This window comes from Cygnus olor, chromosome 23, assembly GCF_009769625.2.
Source record: "Cygnus olor isolate bCygOlo1 chromosome 23, bCygOlo1.pri.v2, whole genome shotgun sequence".
Lineage (NCBI taxonomy): Eukaryota > Metazoa > Chordata > Aves > Anseriformes > Anatidae > Cygnus > Cygnus olor.
This window is the reverse complement of record NC_049191.1, coordinates 1,893,833-1,918,211: the sequence shown is the minus strand read 5'-3', so window position 1 is coordinate 1,918,211 and position 24,379 is coordinate 1,893,833. Positions and strand designations below refer to the sequence as shown.

The window sequence follows — 24,379 nt, the reverse complement described above, 5'->3', positions numbered from 1 at the left end:
TTCCAAAGAAGGGAACAAACTCACTTGCTCAAAGCAAACTTTCTGCTTTTTATTTTTTGCCAGAGATGTGAGGGGAAGGGAATAGTCCTTCAGTGAGCGTTCTTTGCCCTGTGAGTGAGGAAGATCAAAATGTTCCTGCTCTGATGGTAATTAGGCTAAGGAGCTGTGGGGCAGGAGGAGTCCAGGGAAGAACCAACTGCTCAGCACTCAATACAGTTTCATCTTGGTTTCTAAAGACTGTGCCCTACACTGTGTTCCCTCCTTGAATTTTCTGAACAGAGATTTCATTTCAGATAGCGCAGTCGGTGCTTCATACTTTTAGGAGCATTTATAAAATGGAATTACCAGAAATAATCATGGTAATTAACATATAGAGTTATAAGGAGGAAGATTAATTACAAAGCTGTAATTCATCTGCGGAATATAAACCACAAGGAAAGCTTGAATAGGTTATCAGTAATGAGGTATGCTTAGGAGAGCTGCGAACCAAAGGAATTCAGCCTGTGCTGCTGTGTAGACTGAGCTTTCTGGCAGAGGCAGAAGAAAAGAAACTGAGGCAAGGAGGGGGAATGTGCCTTGTCTGACATTCAGAAAAGCAGACAGATGGGAATGGGACCTGGAAGACCTGATTTTGCTCCTTGCTGTAAATGGGGGAAAGAAATCCTTTTTCATTACACTGTTTCCTGCATTAAATTTTTTAAAAGTGGCAGAGGAAATCAGTGGCAGTGCTGAGAAATGGTGCCTGATCCGCAGCGTATTCCAGCCTGGCTTTCAGCAGTACATATCAGTTTGCACCAGCTGAGAAGCTGGCCAACTTCATGTAGCAGTCTATTGAGCAGCTCTAGGTTATTTTATGAAGGGAGGAGGGTCTGGGAGGCAATGCTACGGTACAGAACGCTATTCATTCCAGGGCAAGGGTCTCTGGTTTATTACAATGATTGCAGGGGAGGGCCGATTCCTACAACTGACTGCCTTTTTTTTTTTTTCCTGAAGGTACAAGCAGTTGATAATGACAGTAATTAACGCTGTAGAAACAAGGTCAAACCCAAGAACATTACCCACTAAAAGTCACTTTCCCGAAAGTCATGTCAAAATTGTTGCCTTGGAGTAGCTTTTAAAAAAAAATAAAATAAAACAGAGGCAACTGATGAGCTGTTTGAATTATGTAAATGCTCAGGTATCCGTGGGGTTTGACCTTTTTGCAGATGTAATTTAGCATTCAAGACACTGTCATCTTGCTGCCAAAGTCAAATTAGATGCTTGCTACTGCAATTGATAGCTGATATCCGATCTCCTTCAAGAACAGGCAGTACTAAAAGGCAGGCAATGCTATTTGCTACAGAAATGGGAAGCTGCATTTTAAATATAAAGTGGTTGAAGAGTTTTGGATCCAATTCAGATGAGCAATATGCTTTTATAAAAACATGCACCTGGTTCTTCAGGTCATTATACCTCATTTTATGCATCTGCAGCCCTGCGAGATGGCTCTGGACTCAGTAGCTACCCAGGATCATCTCACCTTGGGCTTGCTTTGTACCAGTAGGATGGCTTTGGGCCAGCCCTGCTCCTCACCACAGGAATAGGGGACACTGACAGCATGACCATGTAGCTCAGAAGTACCGTTTCCAACTAGCAGTCAGAGATGGAAGGAGTCCTAACCCAAATGAGAGCTTTTTCTGAGTGCTTCCAGGGACCGCATGACTTGCAGCACAGGTGTAAAAATGGCTCCAGTGTCTGAAGCACTGGGGAGCAATACAGATGATGTGTGCAGAGCTCTGTGCAATACAGTCTTTGAACAATACTGTTGTCCACAGCGTATGGATTATGTACCTGTGTAAACCTTGCTATCTCCATTTGCCAACCTGATCCCATCCGTGCTAGCAATAAAAAAAAAATCCCACTTGTGCTCTGCCAAGAGTTTGGCTGCTTGCCGGAGGTTGCTTCTGTTCCCAGTGTGCCAGGTGGCTGAGCCAATTGCCTTCTCGCCAGGTTTGATCCAAATAGTCTCATTGGCCTCCCTGCATACTGAATCCGTGTCTGTTACAGTAAATAGAAGTGACTGAAGAAACACCTGCTCTTCCTGGCCCTCACTTGACCGCAGCATCCGATAAAGTCTCTGCTTCTCTGGGGTTCGAAGCAGTAGTTCAGCTCTTCTGAGTTGGCCTGTCCAACAACCCTGCTGAGGCATTCCTCTTTTTTGCTAATAGCAAAAAAGCTTCTGTAGTGGTGTGGTTACGCAGGAACACTTCCCGACTAGCACAAAGCTGTCCCGAGACTTTCGGTCTTTTCAGAGCTTCTGTGCAGCAGCTGAGAGTAGCTTGGGCGTAGATGAATGTACAGGCCTCACACCAGCAAAGTTTTGCTGCTTACACAGGAAATACAGGTGGTAGAAGCTGCCCGTTAGCTGCAGGACTTGGATGCTTGGAAATGTATTTGCTCGTGTTTGTGGTGGTATACAAAGGAAAATCAAATGCAGATCTTCAACAGAGCAATGTTAGTGTTTCCTGTGAGCCTCTGCAAGTTAGCAAGTGACTATAGAAGAACAGCAATGCAAAATTAGGCTATATGTTTCTCTGACTAGGCTCTGAAGAACACTGGAGGCTGCTGTTAGCATTTTTCCTCGGCATTAGCCTAGTAATTTCCCTGAAGTTGCTCTGTATTTCCACAGGAACAAATGAGCTAAAGCTGGCTCAAAATTCCTGCCTGTAATTGCTCCTCTGTTGCTGCCAAGAGTTAACTTCTAATCTGGTGCAAATTGTTGCTGTTCCAGTGCTTTTTTTCTACTTTGTATCTTCAGTGCAACTCTTCCTCCCTGAAACTGTCAGAGAAGTTGCCCCATGTGTTTTATACGGTAAATCCATTTCCTTTTCTGAAGGATTGTATTTTTGGGGTGGGGTGCTTTGGCCCCAGCTTCTGAATCAGGCTCTTACGTACTCTGAGTCTGGGGAAGAACACTTGAACTGGATCCAGCTGTGTTGCCTTTACTGTTTAATGGTTGAGGCCAAATGCAGGTTTTGTATTTCACGCTTCATTATTGTTTTTTTCCGTTGTGTGTCCATTTGTAAACTGAAGGTGAATTATAAAATGTATTCCTCCCAGGCACACAAAGAGGACAAATATTCAGGATAATTTGAAAACTTCTTTCCTGTTGGATACATTTGTGATGTTGGAGTGGCTTTTACAAATCCTGTTCTGACGCTTGTGGTTGAGCATGTATCGCTGCATTCAGAAGTAGAGTTTGGGGAGCTGTTTCCCTGTTCCCAGACAGGTTAAGTGTTCCCCTGGTAAATCTCTGCCCATGCGTGCTGCTGCCATCAGGAGAGGGAAAGAGCGTGTTCGCTGTCCTGAAATTGGAGGTGGATGTCCTAACTCATTCATGCCTGAAGTTGGGTCTGAAAGTATTTCATGTATTGCTTGAAACTATAACATGTACAGAGTCTAGAACTGCAAAAAGTAAATACTTTTTTTCTTTTATAATGTGAGCAATAGCAGCTGTGCCGTGCACGTCTTTGGCTGAATTTAAGTATGTAGAGTGGTTTAGTCATAATCAATATTTCCTTATTAAAAAAAAGGGACTTCCACATTAGATAAGCATTTCAAATCAGACATGCTTTAAAGTGTAAATGGTTTTTTACCTTTCATGCATTCTGAAGAGTGCTTTCCATTCATCACGGATTTAAAAAGAGTCATGTTCAAGCCTTTACTTTTTTCTCTGGACATCTATCAAAGGAGAATAAATTGGAAACCAACATTGAGTTGGATTTCAACAAATACTTTCTACAAAGATAAGCTGAAATGGTGTCTCCACATTTAAAGGCAAAATGTCCTTCTTTGTGGATGGAGGGTTAGAGTTATTTCTGTATTTGTAAATTGTTAAGAATTCACTGACGTGCTGAAGAGAATAGGTGGTCCTTGTGTGCATACAATTAAAGACAGAAATGGGCTTTAAAAGGGAGATGATTGCATCCATAACTCCATGTGTGAATTGGTTTGTCCCTTGGCAAGAAAGACTGTCCAAAGTCATGCAGCGCTGCCAAGTCGCAGATTGTGGTGAGCGTAATGACAGCCAGTGCAGTTTGAGGGTTTCCAGTTCCCAGGGAGGTTTGCTAGAAAGGCCACTAAGTCTTCAGATTGCCAAGAGCTTCCTGCAGCGCTGCCAGAGCTGGGGCAAGTCCCGGGTAACTCGGCTGTACCCAGCAGCTGCCGTTCTGCGTGGTAGCAAGAAAAGGGTAAATACCCTCTCTTATTTGTGGATCCAGAAGTTTTAAGGCATGCACTCTTCATAGGTTCTTCATAAAGGCTGTGATAACGCGGTGTTCTTGGAACGTATTAACTTGTCCTGACAAAAAGCCATTAACCACACAGGCGAGGCTGTGTCTTACCCTGTAGCTGCATCTGCAAAGTGAAGGCAGAATGTTTTTGCTCATTAAAAATAAACGTTTGAAAGCAGTGATGCCTCCCCTCTGCTCAGATGGTCTGTCCAGCACCGAGAGAAAGGAAATGCTAACCCACTGGAAAAAACAAATGTGCATTTGTTTTTTCCACTTTTCCTGCCAGAGCGAGCAAATTAAGGACTCTCCTAGCTTGGCATCAACACTATGTCATCTATTTGTGTTTCTGGAGGTTTGAAACCTTATTTATGGATAAAATATCTTGTATATATTAGATTTTGCTGCTGCTGGCTGGCCTAGTCAGATGGGCTTTTTTTTTGAAAAAGGGTCATCAGAAGAGGAAAAAGCTTTCCTGGTGACTGGCTACCATACACTCTGCTCTGTGCTACCAGGTAAGTGTGCCAGTAAATCTGTTTAGCAGCTTTACTGCAAAGAGCTTGTATGATTTCCAGTCAACAACGTAGTCTCTCAATGAGTCAGTTTGTCCCCCTGTAGGAACAGGGGAGGAAAATTGTCTCTGTGGTCTGTAAAGGGTAAGCTCTTCATGATCTCGGTCAGTGCCCATCTGTGGAGTGTCCTGTCACTTCAGGCTGTGCTGTAACACACTGAGATGGGCCAGAAGCTAAGAGGGACTGTTTCTACCTAGAGCTGTCATTCTTCTGCAGTCTCCTCTTCAGCTGGTCCTTATGAGTTTGCTTTTTCGTGAAAATTCAAGTGGCAGTTTGTTTCTGGAGCAAATAACCAGGAAAGAGCAGATTGAATGCTTAAATAGCCACAGGGAGCGAATAATGAGTTTGATCTTGAGAAATCTCACTTTGTATTGCGTTTATTGTGGGAGCCCTCAGTGAGAGTGGGGGACTGAATTGTCCATCAGCCAAACCATTGTAGTATTTGTGTATGCTGTGAGTGGAGAGTAAAGGCCAAACACATGAAGAATTTCATCTACTTCTTAAAAAAAAAAGGCAGTGAACTGAAACTGAGGGGAAATGTGCCCTGATTTCCAGCAGTTCATTCACCTACTTCTAATAACTAATAGGTAAGATTTACTCCTCGTATGTAAATACAGGGTAAAGACTTAGTCATTTTTTAATGCCCAGTAGCTCTTGGTAGTGCAGCTTCTGCTGCATATCTTACCTATTTCACAGACTTGCACTGTTAGGATTTTCCCTTTGGTCCAGAAGACCTGTGCCTCACAAGCTTATTTGATCTGGACCTAGGACCTGTGTGTGTGTGTGTGCTCGGCCAGACGTGCACGGTGACTGTCACCCGTCAGAGTCCATGCAGAATGGTGTCAGCTTAATCGCAGCACGTGAGTTATCCCTGCTGCCTGGGATGGCTCTCCTCAGGCCTTCTCGCAGCTCCTGTGCTCTTCCCATCTGTGCTGTGTTGGGCACTACCTGGCACTGCTCAGAGTTTGGCCTGTTTCTGCATAGAACTGCTAAATGTTTGCTGTGTTTTCTTGCTGTGGCAATTCCAAGAGTATCAGGAATGACAGTATTCTTCAAACTGGCTTTCTTACCACTAAGCCAGTTCTCCCTGATGCAGTCAGTTGCTCACTACACTGTAAGAACCTGTTTTCTTTTACACAGATTTTTCAGCTGAATTACTTGCAGAACAAAATGACACAAATGTGGTTTGTATTCCTTTATCCAGTGCTGTTTCTTGCCACCTTTCTCCATAGACATGGCCTTGTTTTTGTAATTTAAGAGTAAGCCATGTTTGAAAATAGGCTGTCAGATCTATTGACGCTTAAAGTATATGCATTCCTTATCTGCAGCGTTACTCATACCATTAGCAATTTGTACCGAATAATTAGCAAGAGGTCTCAGTCCTCACAAACCTTCCTTATTGTAAATACTGAATAAATGGACTGAAAACATGACTGCCTCTACTAATAGCCAGCACCCAGGGGTTGGGTGGAGAAAGTACGAAATCTGGCATGCGGAGCACAGGAGTCCCTGAGTGACAGTGTTAGTGGAGGGATGGTCCCAGGCAGGTTAAATGTGCTCTGGTAAATGACTCTTGGTGTCTCTGCTGCTGTGGTCAGGGGAGGGAAAGATCATGTTAGCTGTCCTGAAGTCCTGACTGCCCTAATTTCATCCCTGAAGTTGGGTCTGAAAATGTTTCATGCATGACTTGAGAGTGTAGGATGTACAGAGTCTAAAACTGCCACTGTGGGCTGACTTACACCATACCTACGTTTTTCCATATGTTTTGCTCAGATGTGAAGCAAGGAGGGTATTGGGCTCCCCAAGTAGTATTCTGAATGATAAATCTTTTGGAAGTGATCTCCCCTTTTCACAAGATGCTATCTCAGTGAATGATTTGACTTCAGCTTATAAAATATGGAGGGGGAAATGCTGAAGTCTGACTCCTTATTTGCACACAGTTTAGTTCTAGCTTGATAACTGATGCATTTTTGAGAGTAAGGCAAAGAATGGCAGTAACAGAGAAGTCATAAAACTTGCAAAGATGAAACTCCTTACAGGGCTCCGTGGCTATGGTTAAGTCACTCGTGAAATCACACAATAAAATGTAACTGTCTGCTGTGTCAGAACGACATTAAAGCGTACAAGTAACATACAGCAGGCTGAGATTACACCTTGGGACTTTACAATATTTAGAATTAGGCTTTGTTTTCTTTTAAACGAGAGTTAAAATACAAGCCGGGGCAAAGGAAAGATTGAAGCGATATTTCTTGAGCAGGTGAAATCAAATTAAGAGCTACACGTCTCTTCAGCTTCTTCCTTTTGGCAGAAAGATCTACTCAATTGTTCTGATTTCTTTTTTACTATTGCAAATTGTTTCCACTAAGCTAATGGAGATACTAATAAGCTGCTTCAGCAAGCCTGTAAAGTATAGACCAAAACTAGCTGAAACATGAAGGTCATTTTTTTAACACTTCGTGACAACTGCACTGTCGGTAGGATACACTTAGGCTTTCATGTTCCCCTTGTAGCACTTCTGTCCTTCGTTTTGTGGAATGGCCTAAATGCATCTCAAATTCACTGTGAATTGAGGGGGCTGTAGTGACTGTATAGGAAGCTAATATCATCAGTTGGCAATAAACTGGCAGCATACCCAGAAACATTCAACGTAACGAATGGGTACTGACACAGGGACCTGAGGAGGTCCTGTATGCAAAAAGCTGAGTATGTGCCCAGGATGCTGCTAGCAGTGCCTGAGTAGAAGATATTTATTTCAGACCTTCCCGCATTCACATGCACTGTGTTTTGGCCAAACACCACTTTGAGTAAATTAACACTTTAATCAAAAGCTAAAACTGAACCGAGTGAACTTAATTGTCTTAGTAGCAGTGATTCAGTCCACTGGTAGCACTGATGACAAAAGCTGCTTGCTCAGTGGGCTGGATGACTTTCACTTTTGGCTTTGGTGTTCCTGGTTCTCTCAGCCCACTCTGCAAAACACTTCTACATTTGCACTTTTTAAAGGGTATTAGTTTGTTCTTGCCATAATGTGTTTATTTTCTCTTCCTTCTAACAGATGTTAGGCAATTAGGACATGGCAGAGCAACATATTTATACAAATGAAAGGAAGTAAGGAATAAATGCTCTGAATATTATACTTCCTAATAAGATTAATTCAGCACCATACAAATGGTGAAGCACAGGCACAGCAGCAAGGAGGCATTTATCAGTGACTTGCGTTATATGCAAGATATCTTATTAAGGTAGGGTAGTAATCGTATGCATGCCACGGATCATGATTTTAAGGCATTGCAAATGAGGGTAGAAAAAGCTTCTTGAAAAAGAACAAGTGGGTGAATTTTTTTTTTTTAAATCTATTTCTTGAAAAAAGGGCCAGTTGATCAGTTTTTGAGCTCACTGTTTCGTTGTTTACAGTGATGTGAAGGTTTTACTCCTTGAACCTTGTGCCGGTTGTGGTATGCCTTGTTGCAGAATTAATATTTTATTGTTGCATGCATATGCTAAAAATTATTAGTCTGAGGCAGTCATTTCAAAACAAGTATAGCTACGTTTTTTTTCAAGTATTTGATGGCAGGCTGTGCCTGGTAGGGAAGTCTTAGAGCTGGTGTGCGGATCCTGTACTGACCATGGTGGGGGGAGAATGCAACACAGACCTTCAGCCTCCCACTGCTAAGCAAGGTGCGATGCAGTCTGTTTACAGCGTGTTAGAACTCACAGGTGTTACGGCGAGCCCCTGGAGTAAACCTGCATACAAGCAATTTTAGCAAGGGAAGAAATCATTCAGAGCTCTAGAGAGAAACCTTCCATGCACAGAGGTCAAACAAGTCTCTGCAGCTTGATGAGGTTTGTGTCACTTCACCAAGTTGTTTGAGTTAACGTGCTGTGCACTAGCTGGAGTCCTGGAAAAGACTTAGTGACAAAAGCATTTTCCTGGCATGGGAAGAGTCCTGTAGTGGCCTCTGACAAAATGACAACTGAAAAGTTGCACTGCATCTCCCTGTCCCTAGGCTGTGCCGATATATGAAGGAAGATGTTCAGAGAACTGCAACACTTAAATTGCCAGGATCAAAAATACACCTTCTCCTCTTTTTCTGGAAGCTATGTCAGTTTCTTCATAACCAGTGGCAGCAAACTTTAACAATTTTCTCACTAATGGAAGAAGCTGTAATCAAAATCTTTATGGGTGGTCAACAGTTTGGAAGCCAGGCTGAGAGTAAGTAAGCTTTCCACTTCTTTCCTTTGTTTCAGTTTGAATAGTTGAACCAGAGAAAATAGAGGCAGTGCATTAGTTACATCTACAGCACCTAATTCTACATGAAAAGCAGGTCATGGATTGAAAAAAATTGTTATTTCTACTGGAAAAGATCCTATAGGAAGTTAGTGGACAACTGCTGAACTATTAATTCCTAACTGAATTGTCTTTAAGAAAATTACCCAGTCTTGATTTAATTTAAAAATAAAAAACAACACGATGTTCATCAGTCAGTTTCATCCCTTGGTACAGTGCATGTGGCGGAACATGTGGCTAGCCAGTAACTGTTCCACAAATGGGCAGGTTACAGGAACCGTGTGGGAAATTGCACAGATAAGGCAGAAGTTGGTTTTATGAATCTCCGTGTGCGTAGGGACAAGGCGTGTTGGCAATGAATGTTTGGAACAGTTGATCTTTTTAAGAGGAGATATGTTCATAGACTTTAACTTTGGTGCAAGAAACCATCTAGTCTCTGCTGAAGGCAGGCTCAGGTCTACCTGTGTGAGCCGTGTACACCTTATCTGGACAGATGTCTCATGTGATGTTGATCCTGCCTTAGGGTAGGAGGTGGACTGGGTGACCTTTTTACTTTCCTTCTAGCTTTATTTTCCATGCGCATGCCTGAGCGTTGAAGCCAAGTGCTCTACAGATTGTGCCAAGAGGAACAGGAAAGCAGTGCGAAACATCCAAATGTATACTCTGCTGCCTGCTGTTCTCTTCCTCAGCTGGATGCTTCCCTCATCCCAGGAGACCAAATCTGTTCTCAGAGGTGAGAAGGGAGTATGTGTTCACTAAGATGTGTCATTTCTGAGCCCTGCTTTTGCAGAAGCACCCGTGAAACATTAACAGGGGTTTGTTCCTGAGAGGTGAATATGAAAATGAGATTGACATCTCCTGCCATTCCTGGGTCTCTTTCTCCTAACCTTGGGCTATCCCTAACTGTCACGTTCTGTTGATGAATTTACCTGTCCCTGTGCTTTATGCAATTGCAGTTGCTGATAAATACACACTTCAGTCTACTCCCTAAGAGGGTGTAACACTACAATATGCTTAGACATGTCTGTCTTTGCAAGATAGTGTTTGGAGGTTAGTGTGAAAAGCATGATTAAGAGACTAATACAAGTGAGCCACCTCAAGCTTGTAAGACTTACGGTTGTAACATTTTTATGTCAGAATTTTTAAGAGCATGGGGTTCAAAATTTAGCTCATTATGCCACCACATCTTGAATCACAGCACAACATTCCTTGGTAATGTTCCTGTGAGTCCTGTTTGCAGAGGAAAGAAATTCAGTTCATCAACATCACTTGGGCATTTTCCTTGGAAGCCTTCCATCCAGGTAATGACTCAGTTCACAGTTTCCAAGTGGTGTTTGGATGGGTGTGCTCATGCTGAATCACAGGAAAATGCTGTAGACAAGAGGAAGGAGGATGGGGGGAGAAAAACAAAAATGAGGTAGTGTCAGATTTTGGTGGGCTTGGGGCTGTATGGAGGGATGCTTCTTAAACCCTTAATTAGAAGGTAAACCGGTCAAAGTAGTAGCTAAGAGAAAGACTGTTCCTGCTTAAGAAGAATCTTGGGAATAGTGGGCAGAGGATGGTCTTCGTGGAAGCAGTTCTCCAACTGGGCTGGGCTGGATCTTAGTGAAGAGCAAAGGTTTCTGGCCAAGTTCTCTGACTTTTAGGTTCTTCTGCCAACCTGGCAGCTGTGACTCCCTGCTGCAGTCCGTAGGCAGGCACCTTGTAGTGTTCCTTTGGGTGCTGTGGTGGTGGTCCAGCCTGTGAGGCTGATGGTAGAGAGCTACGCTAGCAGGATGTGCTAGCCAGGGATCTATATCCCTCCATAGAGGGGGGGCTGCTTGGATGAGATGTTTTGTGCTTGTTATTCTTTCCTCTACTAATGTATTTATGCTTCAGAATGATCTTCCTTCTCTCCACCAGGCTCTGAACTGCAGTAATCTCACACATTAGTGAAAGAATAAACTTTTTGCTTAGAATAATTGCATTCTGCATCAGAATCTATTTTTTTCTTTTAAGTTGTAATTTTGTATTGTAGAAAACTTTAATTTTCCTCTGCAAGCTATATATAAAATATAACAGATAGGCAAAAATGTATTATTAAAGCTATCTATTTTTCCTTGGCATTCCTTTAATTTAATAAACTGCTTGAGCTCCATTACTGTGGTTTATGACATCACAAGAATAAAACCTATCCTTTGATTAATAGCTACCCAATCAATCCCCCTATCCACACACGTTAAGTATAATGGACTTAGAAAATTAGCTTGCTTGGTTCCCAAAAATTTGGTTTGGATAGCTGGACTAAATGACTTAGGGAAAAAAAACTGCAGTGGTAGCAACACAAGCAGTGTGAGGCTTTTAGAGGGAAGGGAGAGAAGCGCTGCTCTGTGCTCACAGATGGAGGTGGTTCTGTCTCCAGAGTATTGCAAGTCCAGGTGACTGCAACTCTTAGAAGTCTGTTGCATCCTCCAGTTTATCCTCTCTTTACTGAAGCAGCAAGGGTAGGATTTTTACCATGTTGGGGGTGGGGGGTCCTTAGAAAGAGTTGTTATTATTTGGTGACCAGTTCCGTAGATCTGAGTAGCAGGACAATATCAAGGAATATTTGAAAGGGGAAAGACTGTGCCTAAAGCCGGTAACTGCAATGGCTTTTGGCTCATTCTAGCAGATAACAAACACAGCAGTTCTAGAGAATTTGATAATCTGAGTAGTTTTGTATGCTAAAAATTGGCAGTTCTTACATGTAAACAAATACTGCCATTGTACAGAGCTTCTGTAAGGTAACATCAATTGCAAGAAAACAAATTTCTTCTTCTCTTACAGTGAAGGAAGATGACCTAGGATAAGAGGTGAATAGTGTTAGTAAAGGAAGAGGACCTACGATAAGAGGTGAATTGTGTTTTGAGATGTACGATAATAGTAGGAGACAGGCAAGAAGTTTTTACAGCCCCTGGTACAAAATTTCTGTTTTTACTGTGATTCATCTGTAAGGAATTGGGATCAATAGAACTTGAACCTTGATTTTTGAAGAAAGTCAGGTAACCTTAGACTACTTGAAAACACTTCTGAGGAGAAACAGGTTGAAGAAAGGGGAAAGAAGGGGAAGTATTAGCATGCTTAGCTGGTTCCTGGGTTTCTGACTCATATAGGCTTGATCAGTCTTTATATATATATATATATATATATATATATATATATATTTAAATGGCAATATTGATCTATGTACATGGATTCTCTAAAAGCATGTGTTGTGCTGGGGGGTTGGATCCAAAGTAGTCAGGCAGTTTCTGATTGCCTAGGCAGGAGCTTGGACGGTGGTGGCATACATGTGCTCACTGTGCTTTCAGATTTTTGTAACGCTCTGTGAAGTTCTAACCAAATCAGAGATGCAGTTGGCCTGATTCCACCACTGGTGTGCTAGCCCAGGTGATTCCACCCTGGTTGTGTCATGGTGCGAGATTCTCAGAAAGGGAACGGAGGAGCTTCAGTGTCTATAACTGGTTTTGGTATTGCCTGAGAAGGGTCTCATGTGCGGCCGAGTACCGGCCACAACAGGCCCGCTACATCCCTTCTCTTGAGACCTTTAAAAGTACTGAACAAATCTGAAACTTCTGTAGGTAGGTGGAAGAATAGGGCCACTGAGAATGTGACTTGCAGTAAATCCTTAAATGGTGAGGAGTCAACAAGATTAAAATGAAGTTGACCCTTTTTAAGAAGGGTTGCTCTTCTGAGACTATTGTGTTAAATACATGCAAGAAGGGCGCGGGAGGTTCGTAGCGATACCATGTTGAGGGTGACCTTTATCCCCAGCAAGCTGTCTCTGTGGTACTGACTGTTACCTGTAGTACTTTTACTGTAAGCAGCATGTCGTGGCCCTCTGAGGATCTTGGAACAAATCCCTGGAGCCAAAGCAGTGCAGTATGCACAGATGTGGGTTATTCAGTGAGCTGAATGCATAAGGAGAGGTAAGCGTTGTCAGGCGCTGATATGGCTTGCTAAAGCAAATGACTTGTACTCAACTTTGTGCTCTCGAGACCTAGATTTGCTACTGAGAGCACGAACTCTGCAAGTCAAACACCTTTACATTTGAGTTTCCCAACAGGGGAGGTTGGGAGCAGTGAAACCTCTCCACTAGGGCATGGTGCAGCAGCCTCAGCCCTATGCACGGAAGCTAGGGGCTGGGAAATGTGACGCCCCTACTCCCCTCACAGTCAGGACCATTTGGTATGTTGGAGCTGGGTAGGAAGTTTGGTATTTCATGATATTTCCAGCTGTTGAAGCATCTCTGTCTGTTGTGCCCTTTCCTGGTGAGAAAAGAGTCATTACTACTGCTGTAGTGAGGGGGAAATCAAGGTACTGGGGACAAAGTCTCACCTGCAGTCGTGCTGTGACTGTGCAGAAGACGAGAGTCTTGAAACCGACTTGGCATGCTAACATCTGAACCGTTCCGTTCTTCCCTTTTTCTGTCTCCCTCCTTGCTCATATTGACCACTTATGAGCTATGGAGCTCTCTAGAAAATAACCAGCTGTTTCGTTAAGTGAATTTGGTCTATCCTTCAAGTTGACAGATGATTTTTATTATGTACTATTACTTAATGAACTCTTTTGTGGCAAATGTAATTCAATACAGATTCTAATTCCCAGTTTGTCATCAGTCCTTTTGTAAAGGAGGAAAAATGGGAAAGGACTTGGTTCCTTTATCTTGTTATGCTAATTGCATTAGGAATATTGGAGAAAACAGCCAGTGGATTTAACAGCAGAAAATCCAAGCTTGTATTCTGCTGAAAGAAAATGGGAATTTACTGGGGCAGAACACAGCAGACTTTAGCCAAAGCAAATTCCGATCCAAGTTTTAGATTTTGAAAAACAGAAGTAAAAAAATCATACTCTGTAAAACTCTTTCTGGAAAGGAAGCCTGTGGCAGACAAAATAGACGATGCATGGAGAGAGTTGTTGTGAGAGCAACATGGAAACATTCAGTACTTGCTAACTGCAGAGGTAAGAATTTGGCCAGGGAGCTGTGTGCGACATAGGTAAGAGTGGGATGCACTGGAAGGGAATGGCAAGAAGGGTCAAGCCAGCGGAAAAGTGTACTTGAATTTTGTGCACTCTAGAGACTGACTTGTGCTCTTGAGAATATTTGACTTCACCTGCTGTTAGTGCCCCATAACCGGATGAAACTTTGGATCTCATCTCTCATATTTCAGCTTTTTAAATTGTAAAATTGAGATGACTTCCCTATTCCCACCTCTGAGGGATTTGGGACAAGCGTGTTGTGAAACGGAACTGTGGAACTGAACATGAGCAAAAAGCTCCTGAGAACTGGAATACTCATGTAGCTATAAATGGGGCTCACAGCCACGTATTGAATAATGGCTAAGAAAGGAAATATTGACAAGCATCTTCATTAGGTACCTTTGATCCGGTACTAAACACAGGACAAGTATTGTGTTTAGCAAAAAGCATGCAATCTTGCCTTAGTGCACTGGTCGTATTGACTGTGGTTATAGCTGTGGTTTGGGTCACTTGTGTTTAATGATCCTATGGCCTCATTTGTCGCAGGACCCTGGAGGTAGCTCATTTTGTGCATCTTGGCTAATTTTCAGTCTACTGAAGAATCACACAGATTTTTCTCTCCCAGACTGTGGTACAACAATAATATATTTGGTTAAGGACTTGTCATTAACAAATTTGTGTTAATCTCACTTTGAATGTGTGACAAAAATTACCATCTCTGAGACTCGTGGACTTCTTTTGTCAACCATCTTCATTGTACCAACATTGAAATTTGAGCAGCTCAGACATCTGTCATAACTAAAACACTTTTATTATGTCTTCATCTTCCAAAAGGAAAAAAGTCCTTTTTTCTGTCATCCTAAAGAAAATTATTTCTGATGTGTTGTCATATAGCTGTTTCTTACCACAGAAGTCACACGGGATTATTCTAGATAGAAATCTTCACTTTAGGGAAACTTGAAGTCCTTACAGGATCCTTGGACTTCTAATAGATACTAAATTTTTATATGTAAATATCAGGATAGGAGAAGTGGGTTCACTTAAAAGTTTACACAGTTCCCACTGGAAGAGTAGTTGAGGTTAGTCCTCGTGGCTCCTCCGGGTGTAGAACTAAACCTAAAACAAAAAATAAAATTTATTCTAGTGTCAGGAGATTACATCTAACCTCCACATGATTTTCTTCCTTATAAAGGAGCTTTCAGAAGCATTTATCTGCACTTTTTTTTTTTTAGACTTGTAATACAGTTTCTGGAAAGATGACGTAGGGGAAGCATATGCTATTGTTATCTATCCTGTAAGTAATGAAAGATGATACACAGAACTTACCCAGAGCGATTGTTACCAGACCCTTGAAATAAGCTGATTTTTATCTACAGTTGTTACAGAAACATATTAAGATGAATCCTTTCATGACATTCTGACAGTGTCAAAATATCTTGGTTTCCCTCATGCTGAAACATTTGCCTTTTGCTAGGTTAAGAAATGTTTGTTCTTTAGCCACGATGTTGATTAGAAGCTCTAGGTGTGAACTTACAGTGTAGAGTTTTTGGCTTCATTCACCTGAAATCAATTACTTTGTTCTTGTATCAAAATTTTCTTGTAATTTATGCACTGTAGTTTTGTTCTGACATGGAATTTGGTGAGAATGGAACCGGGAAACCCAATTGCTGATTACATTGTGGGCTTTGCGAAGATTTGCAGCAACTGACAAAGGGACGCAAAACTAGAATGTGAATCTGCATGGCCATTACCCGTAGGAAGGAGAAAATGGATACGGGGTCCCATCGCCTGCTGTTGGTGGATCCTGGATGTTGATGGGTAGTTTAGGTAGTGTCCTCTGCTGGTATGGAAAATCCGGCTGAACAAGGGGGATGTAGTTCAACAGAGGAGGGTAAGGTGACCGGAAAATGTGCTGTGGGTTGTACGGAGCTACCTGGGGAGGAGAAAGAAACAGTGCACAAGAATAAATGGGACAATAATGATGACAGGCAGTGACCCTCAAAATATAAACTGGAGTTGACCGAAATATTTTTGTTGTTTTTAAGAACTTTTTTTCCCCACTTCTGGTATCTCCTTTAACCTGCTGTTCTTTTCAGTGCAGAGACTTCTGTTGCCATTCAATTTGGGCTCTGATTGCTTCTCTTTAGGAGGTGTCTTTCAGATAAGTCTCTGGAGCAAAAGCTGGGGTGGCTATGCAATTGGTACAGCCATGGGAATTTGACCCTGTAAATTCTCCCAGCCTTTTTGATACTAGGAAAAGGTGGTGGTCGTTTTTATATAAATACAGACTTTAATGAACAAATAAATCCAGTCTAAATAGAGGAGACAGATAATTTCATACAAAACTAGAGTATATGCAATAGATGTTTTTAGAGGTTCAGGGACATTTCTTGAGCTATTTGGAGCAAATACTGCTCCAAATGAACCTACCCCCAGCTTGGCATCTTTTTCCCCCAAATCTATTCTTGTGACGGCACCAGTGTCAGTCTTGGCATACGACAAACAATTCTGACTAATCTATTGTGCTTAGCATCTGTATTCCGTGAATTAAAGTGTATTTGTAACCAGTTCAACACACCTGTCTCGAATAACATCCAAAGGGAGGGTGCAGAGCTTGCTGATAAGGGAACCGTGCTCGCTGATACAGACCCTGTTAAGTATATGTAAGACATGACTTTTAAAAACAGTCTGAGTTGAACAATTAATTACTAATTATTTTTGCATAAGATTTTAGAGGGAACGTTATGTTCAAAGAAACCAGGTTGAAGTAAATGCATTTCTTAGCTTTCAGAAAAAGTCTTCTCTTTGTCTCCCCAAGTCTGAGACCTCCAGTATAGGTGTCTGCCTTCTGCTCTCTACCTTCTCTTCTGCCTGGGGAAGAGCTCACTTCCCTCTTGACTGCTGGGAGGTGGAAGGACAATGTGCTTGTCCTGTGCTAAGTAGCTTTCTGCTAAGTACTCATTGACTTAATGAAAAATCAAAATTCTTGGACTGTAAACCTTCAAGGGAGCTTAGCTTGGCACAGCAGGTGTGCCCATAGTAGTCTCCTGCTCTCTCTCCTTTCTAACAGGCTGGTGGAAACTTTTGACAACATCTGCGATGATCTGGGTTCTATTAGAGAATGTAGCTTTTTTCTTTTTTTCTTTTTTCCCCCAGTGGAATCAAAGGGAAATCAAAGGGTGAGAATAGCCTGTAGAAAGGCATGGATGCATGGATTCTCGGTATTATTTTATTTCTTTTGTCTTAAGCATTTGCCACCTTAATAGCCTCAGTTGGCTTTTTTTACTTTGATAGGAGGTCCTGTTTCACTAGGCTAAGAAACCAGTATCCAAGTCTGTAAACAGAATAACCACACAAAATATCCCCAATGAATTGTTAGGTCAAAATATTAGTAATTACAGGATAACTATTTGTAAATGCAAGCAAAAAATAGAAAGTAATGAATGCTAAGAGGTCAACGTTCAGTATATGTGTCAATAAAACATCATCTATCGATCACAAACTTCCCAGAGGACCGTAGTACATACTCTGATAATGCTTTGTTTGTGACCTAATGCCACTTCGGTGTAATTATTCGTTGTGGGATAGCAGTCTGGTTTCTTTTAGACTCTACCCTACAAATCAGAAAGCACTTTTCAGAACAATGGTAGCTAGTGCCCTGAGCTTGTCAGCGTGGAGCTGGGGATGTTATCTCAGAGTCTGGATTTAGTTTATATTACCTGAAACTGTGGAAAGCTCGAGGGGTTTGGAAAGACAGGGAGTGGAGGGAAGGTCAGACTTGGCCACACCAGCTGATTTAATGCCGTGGTCGTTGTAGTAGTAGAAAAGCGTGGAGTAAAAGTACTTGCACTATATTTAACATTTTTTTTATCTGGTGTTGCGGTAGTTACTGTAAAACAAAACAAGGTTAAAGGTAAGTCAGCATTCTCTTAACATAAATGTGTGGAACGCTTGCAATTAAAGGGACACGCTTTACCTGCAAGCAAAATATGAAGATACCAGTTGCTTTTGCAGGCTATATTTCTGGAGCACAGAGATCCAAACTTAGCAATTAACACTTCAAATTCACTTGTAGGGCTGTTTAAACCCTGATCCGCAGGACCCAGAGTAAATTTAATTGAGCCATAAGTATGAATGAAATGGGGCAAAAGGTTCTTACTCTATTCTTACAGCGTTCAAAACTCTCAGACTAGGAAATTACCCCAGAAGAAACTGATTGTTTGAGGCCTCCAGACTGTGATCAATCTAGGCCAAAAATGTAAACGGTAGATTTGGACGTGCAGCATTAGTTTGGTTTGTTCTTAAGTTACTCTGGATCTCTTAAATATCTCTCTGGGAACCCCAAAAATCATGACACTTAAAACCAAACAACAACAACAAAAAAACAACAACAAAATACCCAGCAGCACCCTCTCCCGCCATCTGGGGAAAAAAATAATTTATAGAAAACATTGAGCAAATATATAAATCTCTGTGGTCATGACCTTCCTGTATTTCTCATTTATTGATGTGAGAAGGACACTGGAGAGATGCTGGTAAGGTGGGAGAGCTATACGAGCATCTAGTAGGAAATGAGACTTTGTGAATGGAAAAGCCATCTGCTTTTCAACAGCTTCTAGTTAGTTTTAATTTTCCCAAGGCTCCCAGATGCCGTTCAAGCACCATGGCCAGATCCATACCTGGATTCTGCAGTGCCTTTGTGACTGCACTGCAATCGGTTTTGGAGCAGGTCTTGGCAAATGCTGGGAGCTGCTGCTTCTGTGCTGCAGCTTGACTTTCTGCTGCTGTTGGTGGAGCTGATGCAGGTGTGCTGTTCTTCACAGAGCTGAGCGTGTTACTCTGTAGGAAGTTGTTCACTGCCTTGGGTTCTTCAGCCATTGCCTGATTGTCTGGGCCCTTGGCAGTGTCTGCGTGCTTCTGCAGATATGGTGTCTCTGCCTTGCTGCCCCCTGTGCTGCAACCGCCCGTTGTGCTGCTGTCCTCCAGCCCCTTGGAGTCCTTGTGCAACTTCGCTGAACACAGGAGGTTGGTGATGGTGGATTTAGCAGAAAGCTGAGCATCACAGAGAGCTCGTAACTTCATCTCCCTTTCTCTGTTTCCAATCACTGCTCTGTATATATTTTCAAGTCCCTCTGTTTCATCTAGCAACCCATCTCTGTAAGAAAGTAGAATATGGCTTCTTTTCAGTTTGACTTAAAATTGAGCTAATCTTCTTGACTCTTAAGCTCTGTGATGATTTTTATTTCATCAGTCAAATAATGTTAGTTTAAGTCTGTGATTCTGGACACAAGAAAGGATTTTGGGATTGCATGCCTTTCCCTGGTGTCCCTAATAGGAGAAACCTTGTTTGCTCTCAGTAGTCCAGCCTTGCATGGTTTCAACCTTCAAGGCTCGGTGAATCTTCAAATCTTTGCAGGATGAGGACCTAAATTTCCAGGGACTTACCTGTCATTTACAATTTTGTTATCACTTGTAAGGATTTAACGGAGCTGGGTGTAGTAGTATTTGTAGCTCGTTAACCATCTTTCATATAGGAACCCACTGAAGTCCTCGGACCTGACAATGGGGCTGCTGCCAGGGCTGAACAATTTTGTGTTCCTCTGAGGCACACCTAAGTGCCTGTAATGGTTACCTACTCAAAATACTGTTTTAAATTCCAGTTTGCTCTTTCACAGCCAAGTATGTTCAATAACTTAATGTATTACCAATTTACTCTCCCTGAAGCTGAGAAAAGACTGCTCTGTACATGCACTATGCAGGTACATATATGGTATACAAATATCACAAAAATTAGAAAACTAAATAGTAAGCGTATCTAATTATCTCTAATCGTATGATCACTATAATTAGTAGGATGCTTCTTTTTCCTCTATTTAAAAAAAATGAAAAGAAACATCTCGTAACAAAAACCTCAACAAGCTTATACTGTGGATAGAAAATTGATAGGTTGTTTCCATTTTTATAAAGTAAAGCCTATCTCATACATCTTTTCACCCCATCTTTCATTGGAACTGCTCATGTGTGCGTGGCTCTGGACCCCACAGCCTGTGTGTCCCCAGGTGTTTGGTTCTCTCGTTTGTATTGTGGTGCAGTACGAGAGGTGGGAGAACTTCATCCGTTCCTTTATTGGGGATGCAGAAACAAGTTTACATCTTGGCTCCAAATGGATGTTTTTTTTCATAGTCTGTTTTTTTTCTTCTCTCAACTCAAGGGGAAAAAATAAACATCAAGGAAGTAGCAAAATTATGAAAGATAGTACCAGCTTTCTACCTAGAAGGCAAAGTAACACTGGGTTTTAAGTGTGGGTAGCTGGCTGTGTGGAATTCCATGTAGAAGCAATGGCTCTTTCAGTCATCTTTGAAGTGTCTTCACTTAAAGAAGTTGCTTTGAGCCAGGAGCAGCTTTGGTGCAGAGATTGCACCAAGTTTTCTGATGTGGGTGACACTGCAGCATTCACAGCAAACGTTTTCTGTGCAAAAAGGTTTGTCTTGTACCATCAGCATCATGTCTATATGATTTAAGAATGATTTTGATTTGCTTGTGAAATGCTTACGTATCTGAGACTTGGAGATAAGTGGGAATTTAGCTGTTTAATTGATATCAAGAATCGCAGTGATAAGGATAAGTTTCTGATGTTTCCTTGGCAAAGTCAATAGAAGGGAAGCAAATTCGGTGGTGCTGCGTTAGGTGTGCTCACTGGATTTGAAATATGGGTCACTCAAACTTCTGTGGGGTCAGAATGAGCTCATGGCAAAGGCCTCGTGTGCTACAGCAGCCTCACGCTGTGCAGTGAGGTCACAGATGGCTTCACTGCGGAAACACTGAAGGTTGATTTAGTGTTTAGGAAGGTGAAACTTGCTGTTTGTTTAAAAGATTCCAGATACTTTTAAAAATGAGCATACCAGCAATTTGCATAAGTCAATATTTTAAAAATAATTAAAGATTGCTAAATCGAGCAAGGTCATACGGCGTAATCTTTGGCCGTTGATGTTATTGCAGCTGATGAATTGGGGAACACCTCTATTGACAGCTGGCATGTAGAAAGATTAAGAAAAATCTTACAATAAGGCTTTCAGGAGTAATAGAGGTACCTAGGGCATGGAAGGTGGGGTGTCACGGAACCACAGCATGGCTGAGGTTGGAAGGGACCTCCTGAGATCCCCTGGTCCAGCACCCCTGCTAAGCAGGGTTGCCCAGGATGGCATCCAGGCGGGTTTGGAATATCTCCAGAGAAGGAGACCCCACAGCCCCTCTGGGCAACCTGTGCCAGTGCTGGCACCCACACAGTGAAGAAGTGAAAATGACGATTACGGAAGCTTCTGCCTCCAGGGTCAAAGGCAGAAACCTGACCTAGGGCTGCCTCACTTGAATTACTTTCATTTTAAGGAAGTTCCATGAAGTTTGTGCAGTAATTTGGTTTTGGCACTTCAGGTTTGGTATTTTGGGAAGGTTCGGTGACTCTGGGGTCTTTGAACAACTGATGATCAACATGGTGCCCTGTAGGAGTGTATGTAGAGGGCTCTGCTTTCCTGAGGAGCCTGCTAGCTAATTACAGGAAAACGTTGTGGAGAGAGATGGTCAGATGAGCTGCCAAAGGTAACAGAGCAGTAGGTGAACAGTGAATCATGTTTCTGAACCCCGGGAAAGCACTGTAGCCATCGGCCTTCTCCGTCTCTTTAATTTCATCTGAGTTGCAGTTGTTGAATTAATCTCAGGTCCTTGCTGGGTGTCCCTGCCACAGCCTTCGTCGCTTGTCCTGCAGTTCGCAATCCCCCAGCACTGCAGTAAAGCCGCGGCTGTGCCGAGCTGTGGCCCCAGCGGCAGGCTGAGCTGCCCCAGGCTTTGGAGGTTGCCTGGGCTGGAAGCCCTGCTGGTTTGGCTGCTGCTGCTGCTGTACTAGGCTCATTGCTAAAACCTAGATCTACACTTCTTTAAAGGTAATTTTGTTTTTGTAAAATATATTTTTAAAACTTACTAATAGTTGATACTTCTTCGCTGGTTCGTGTGATACCTCCTTCCTATGACTTCTTAGTGACTGATTGGGCTAAAATATGCAGCTGAGTATGTGCTAATTGCAGGGATGCCTCAGCTGTATAATTTGACCAACCATTGTAGGCTAGTGCAACTCCATTGGTGCCACTGGTTATTCTTGGCTTACTTGGCTTCAACCTTCCTGCATTTATTTTAGTTTCTTTAAGAATTTTTTAAGGATATGGAAGAGAAGAAAGGAGCCAGGATTCAAAGGTCGGGTTCCTAGGTTTCTCACCGACATAGTGTAGGCACTGCCCCTTCTGTGCCTCCATGTCTTAGCTGAAATCGTCTGCTTCCTCAGTCTGTAAAGTTAGCTTTTAAAAGCTGCAATAACTGTTTCCACTGTATCAGGTAGGATGGGCCAGGTTTGTATTATGTTTTGTTCAGGTTTTAAGGACTGGACATGTGCTAATACTTGCTGGTTGATAGCTGGATTTGTAAATTTTACTTTTTTTCTGCTTCAGGAGCATACTGTAAATATTATCCTATTAATCTGAAGAGCATATTTCCCTCCCTTATCATCATTTGTCCTGTGGAACATGATTTGGCATAATTTTTTCTGTGCTAAATTCAGCTTTTCTTTGTAAAGATCAGCTGTTTACAGTAGCTTCCTTATAACACTTTAATTTTCGATTTTGCTCTTTTGAATGCTGCTTTCACTTTCTGTAAATATTTTGATGTGCGTGTAGTTGTTTTTCTTTAAATGTTGTGGGGAAGCGAATGCAGCAGCTGCTTATGGTGCTTCAGATTCTGAAGTAGTTAGATTTCATGGGGCACACTTTTCCAAAGAAAATTGGTTATAGTGGAAAAAGTGGGAATGCTCTGCCTAACTGGGAGGCCGTCAGCAGTGCTGGCACCCCGTGTCCCAGCTCTTCGCTTCCACAGGTTCATAAAGCCCTGTTGAGGAAAGCCTAGCAGCCTGTCCCCCTGGGCCCTGGGGTCACTCACTCGTGGTGGGAGTTGCCGTTCTCTCTTCGAAGGGTCTCTGACGGCTCTGAGCAGAGCGCGGGCTGCAGCTCCTCTGAGAGGCCTTGAACGCGTTTCCAGATCTTGTGGCAGGCCTGGTCCAGGCTGTCCTGGGGGGTGTTGTCGTGGATCCAGATGTGCCTGGGGAAAGGGCCCAGCGGGAATGGCCCCTCCGATTTTACTGGTGGAGCTGGTGGAAACCCACCAGTGAGCATCTTTCAGCCTCTCTGCGTTCAGACGGTCTTTGTGAAGGGGATGTTTGTGCAGGTAGCAAACGGAACGAGGAGCCGTGGCAACCGCGGAACTGCGGGGCCGGGCAGCGGGCAGGGAGGGTAACTGGAAGCATCCCCTGGGCTTCCAGCAGTGGGGATGGAAACGGCCTTGGTGCCCTTCACACAGCTTAGAGCTCCCTGGCATAAACCTATATAATTAGACTCCAGTCTTCCTGGGTTTGGTATTTAACTGTCCTTCCCTCTTCTCCCAAAGCTCTGCTTTGCTCGCCCCAAGGAGAGCACCGAGCACCGTCTCTCTGGTCCTTTTCTGTTCTCTTGCCATCAGTCCCCTCCTTGTCTGTCCCTGTTTGAGGCCCGTCTAGGAACACATTTAATTCCTGCTCAAGTAGTTTGTCCCCCGAAATTCTTTGCAGCCCACTCTAGATTTCCCCCGTCCACAAAAAGTCACGTGCAAGTCTACTCTTACAAGGGAAAAGCAGGAAGGACTAATTCTGGCTTACCTCTTTCAATAGCTGAATGTTTTTTCTATGAAAAAAATAGGGGGAATATCTCTAGATGCCTTGTAAAACCTTCCACTGCTGTGCAAAAAAGATTCCTCCTCGGTTTTGTAGCATGCATATTCTTAAGCAATTAGGGCTACAGAATCTTGGGTTCCTTTTCTTTTCAATATCCTCTGTGGCATTTTGTGTGCTGGCTACGTGCTGGGCTATAAAATTGATCTAGGTATGAAAACAGAAAGGCGAAATATTTTTAAATATAAAAGACATGCCTTCAGATACAACAACTGCACGTGGAGTTCTTCGTTACCAAGTCATTACATTGTACACCAAGGTCTTGGCTCTGTAGTTATCTCCGTTTAGGTAATCCAGAACTGGACTTGTCCTCTAACTTAAGTAGTGCCTGCAACCTCTTGCTAATAGAGATATTATTTTCAGCTGTCTGTCAACTCGTGGTTATGCCCACATAAATGCTGTTTTCCTCCCAATAGTGGTAATGCAGCTAAGAGTGAGTAAATGTGTGGTG

At 42.6% G+C, this 24,379-nt stretch overlaps 2 protein-coding genes and 1 long non-coding RNA gene across 10 annotated transcripts in view; 2 read left to right on the top strand and 1 right to left on the bottom strand.

Annotated features, from left to right (window-relative positions):
- CSMD2 (CUB and Sushi multiple domains 2) overlaps positions 1-24,379 on the top strand; it is a 332,069-nt gene that overhangs the window by 11,553 nt on the left and 296,137 nt on the right. The window lies entirely within an intron of this gene.
- Positions 6,772-9,036, top strand: LOC121058791. Its single transcript, XR_005814352.1, has 3 exons — positions 6,772-7,314; positions 8,402-8,518; positions 8,848-9,036. It is a non-coding gene; the product is annotated as an uncharacterized LOC121058791 (long non-coding RNA).
- C23H1orf94 (chromosome 23 C1orf94 homolog) lies at positions 14,862-23,417 on the bottom strand. Its single transcript, XM_040534783.1, has 6 exons — positions 23,106-23,417; positions 18,806-19,281; positions 17,846-18,015; positions 16,705-16,776; positions 15,878-16,059; positions 14,862-15,242 (listed from the first exon to the last, which is right to left on the bottom strand). Exons 1-6 carry the CDS (start codon positions 23,336-23,338, stop codon positions 15,167-15,169), a joined length of 1,209 nt encoding a protein of 402 aa, XP_040390717.1. The 5' UTR covers positions 23,339-23,417; the 3' UTR covers positions 14,862-15,166.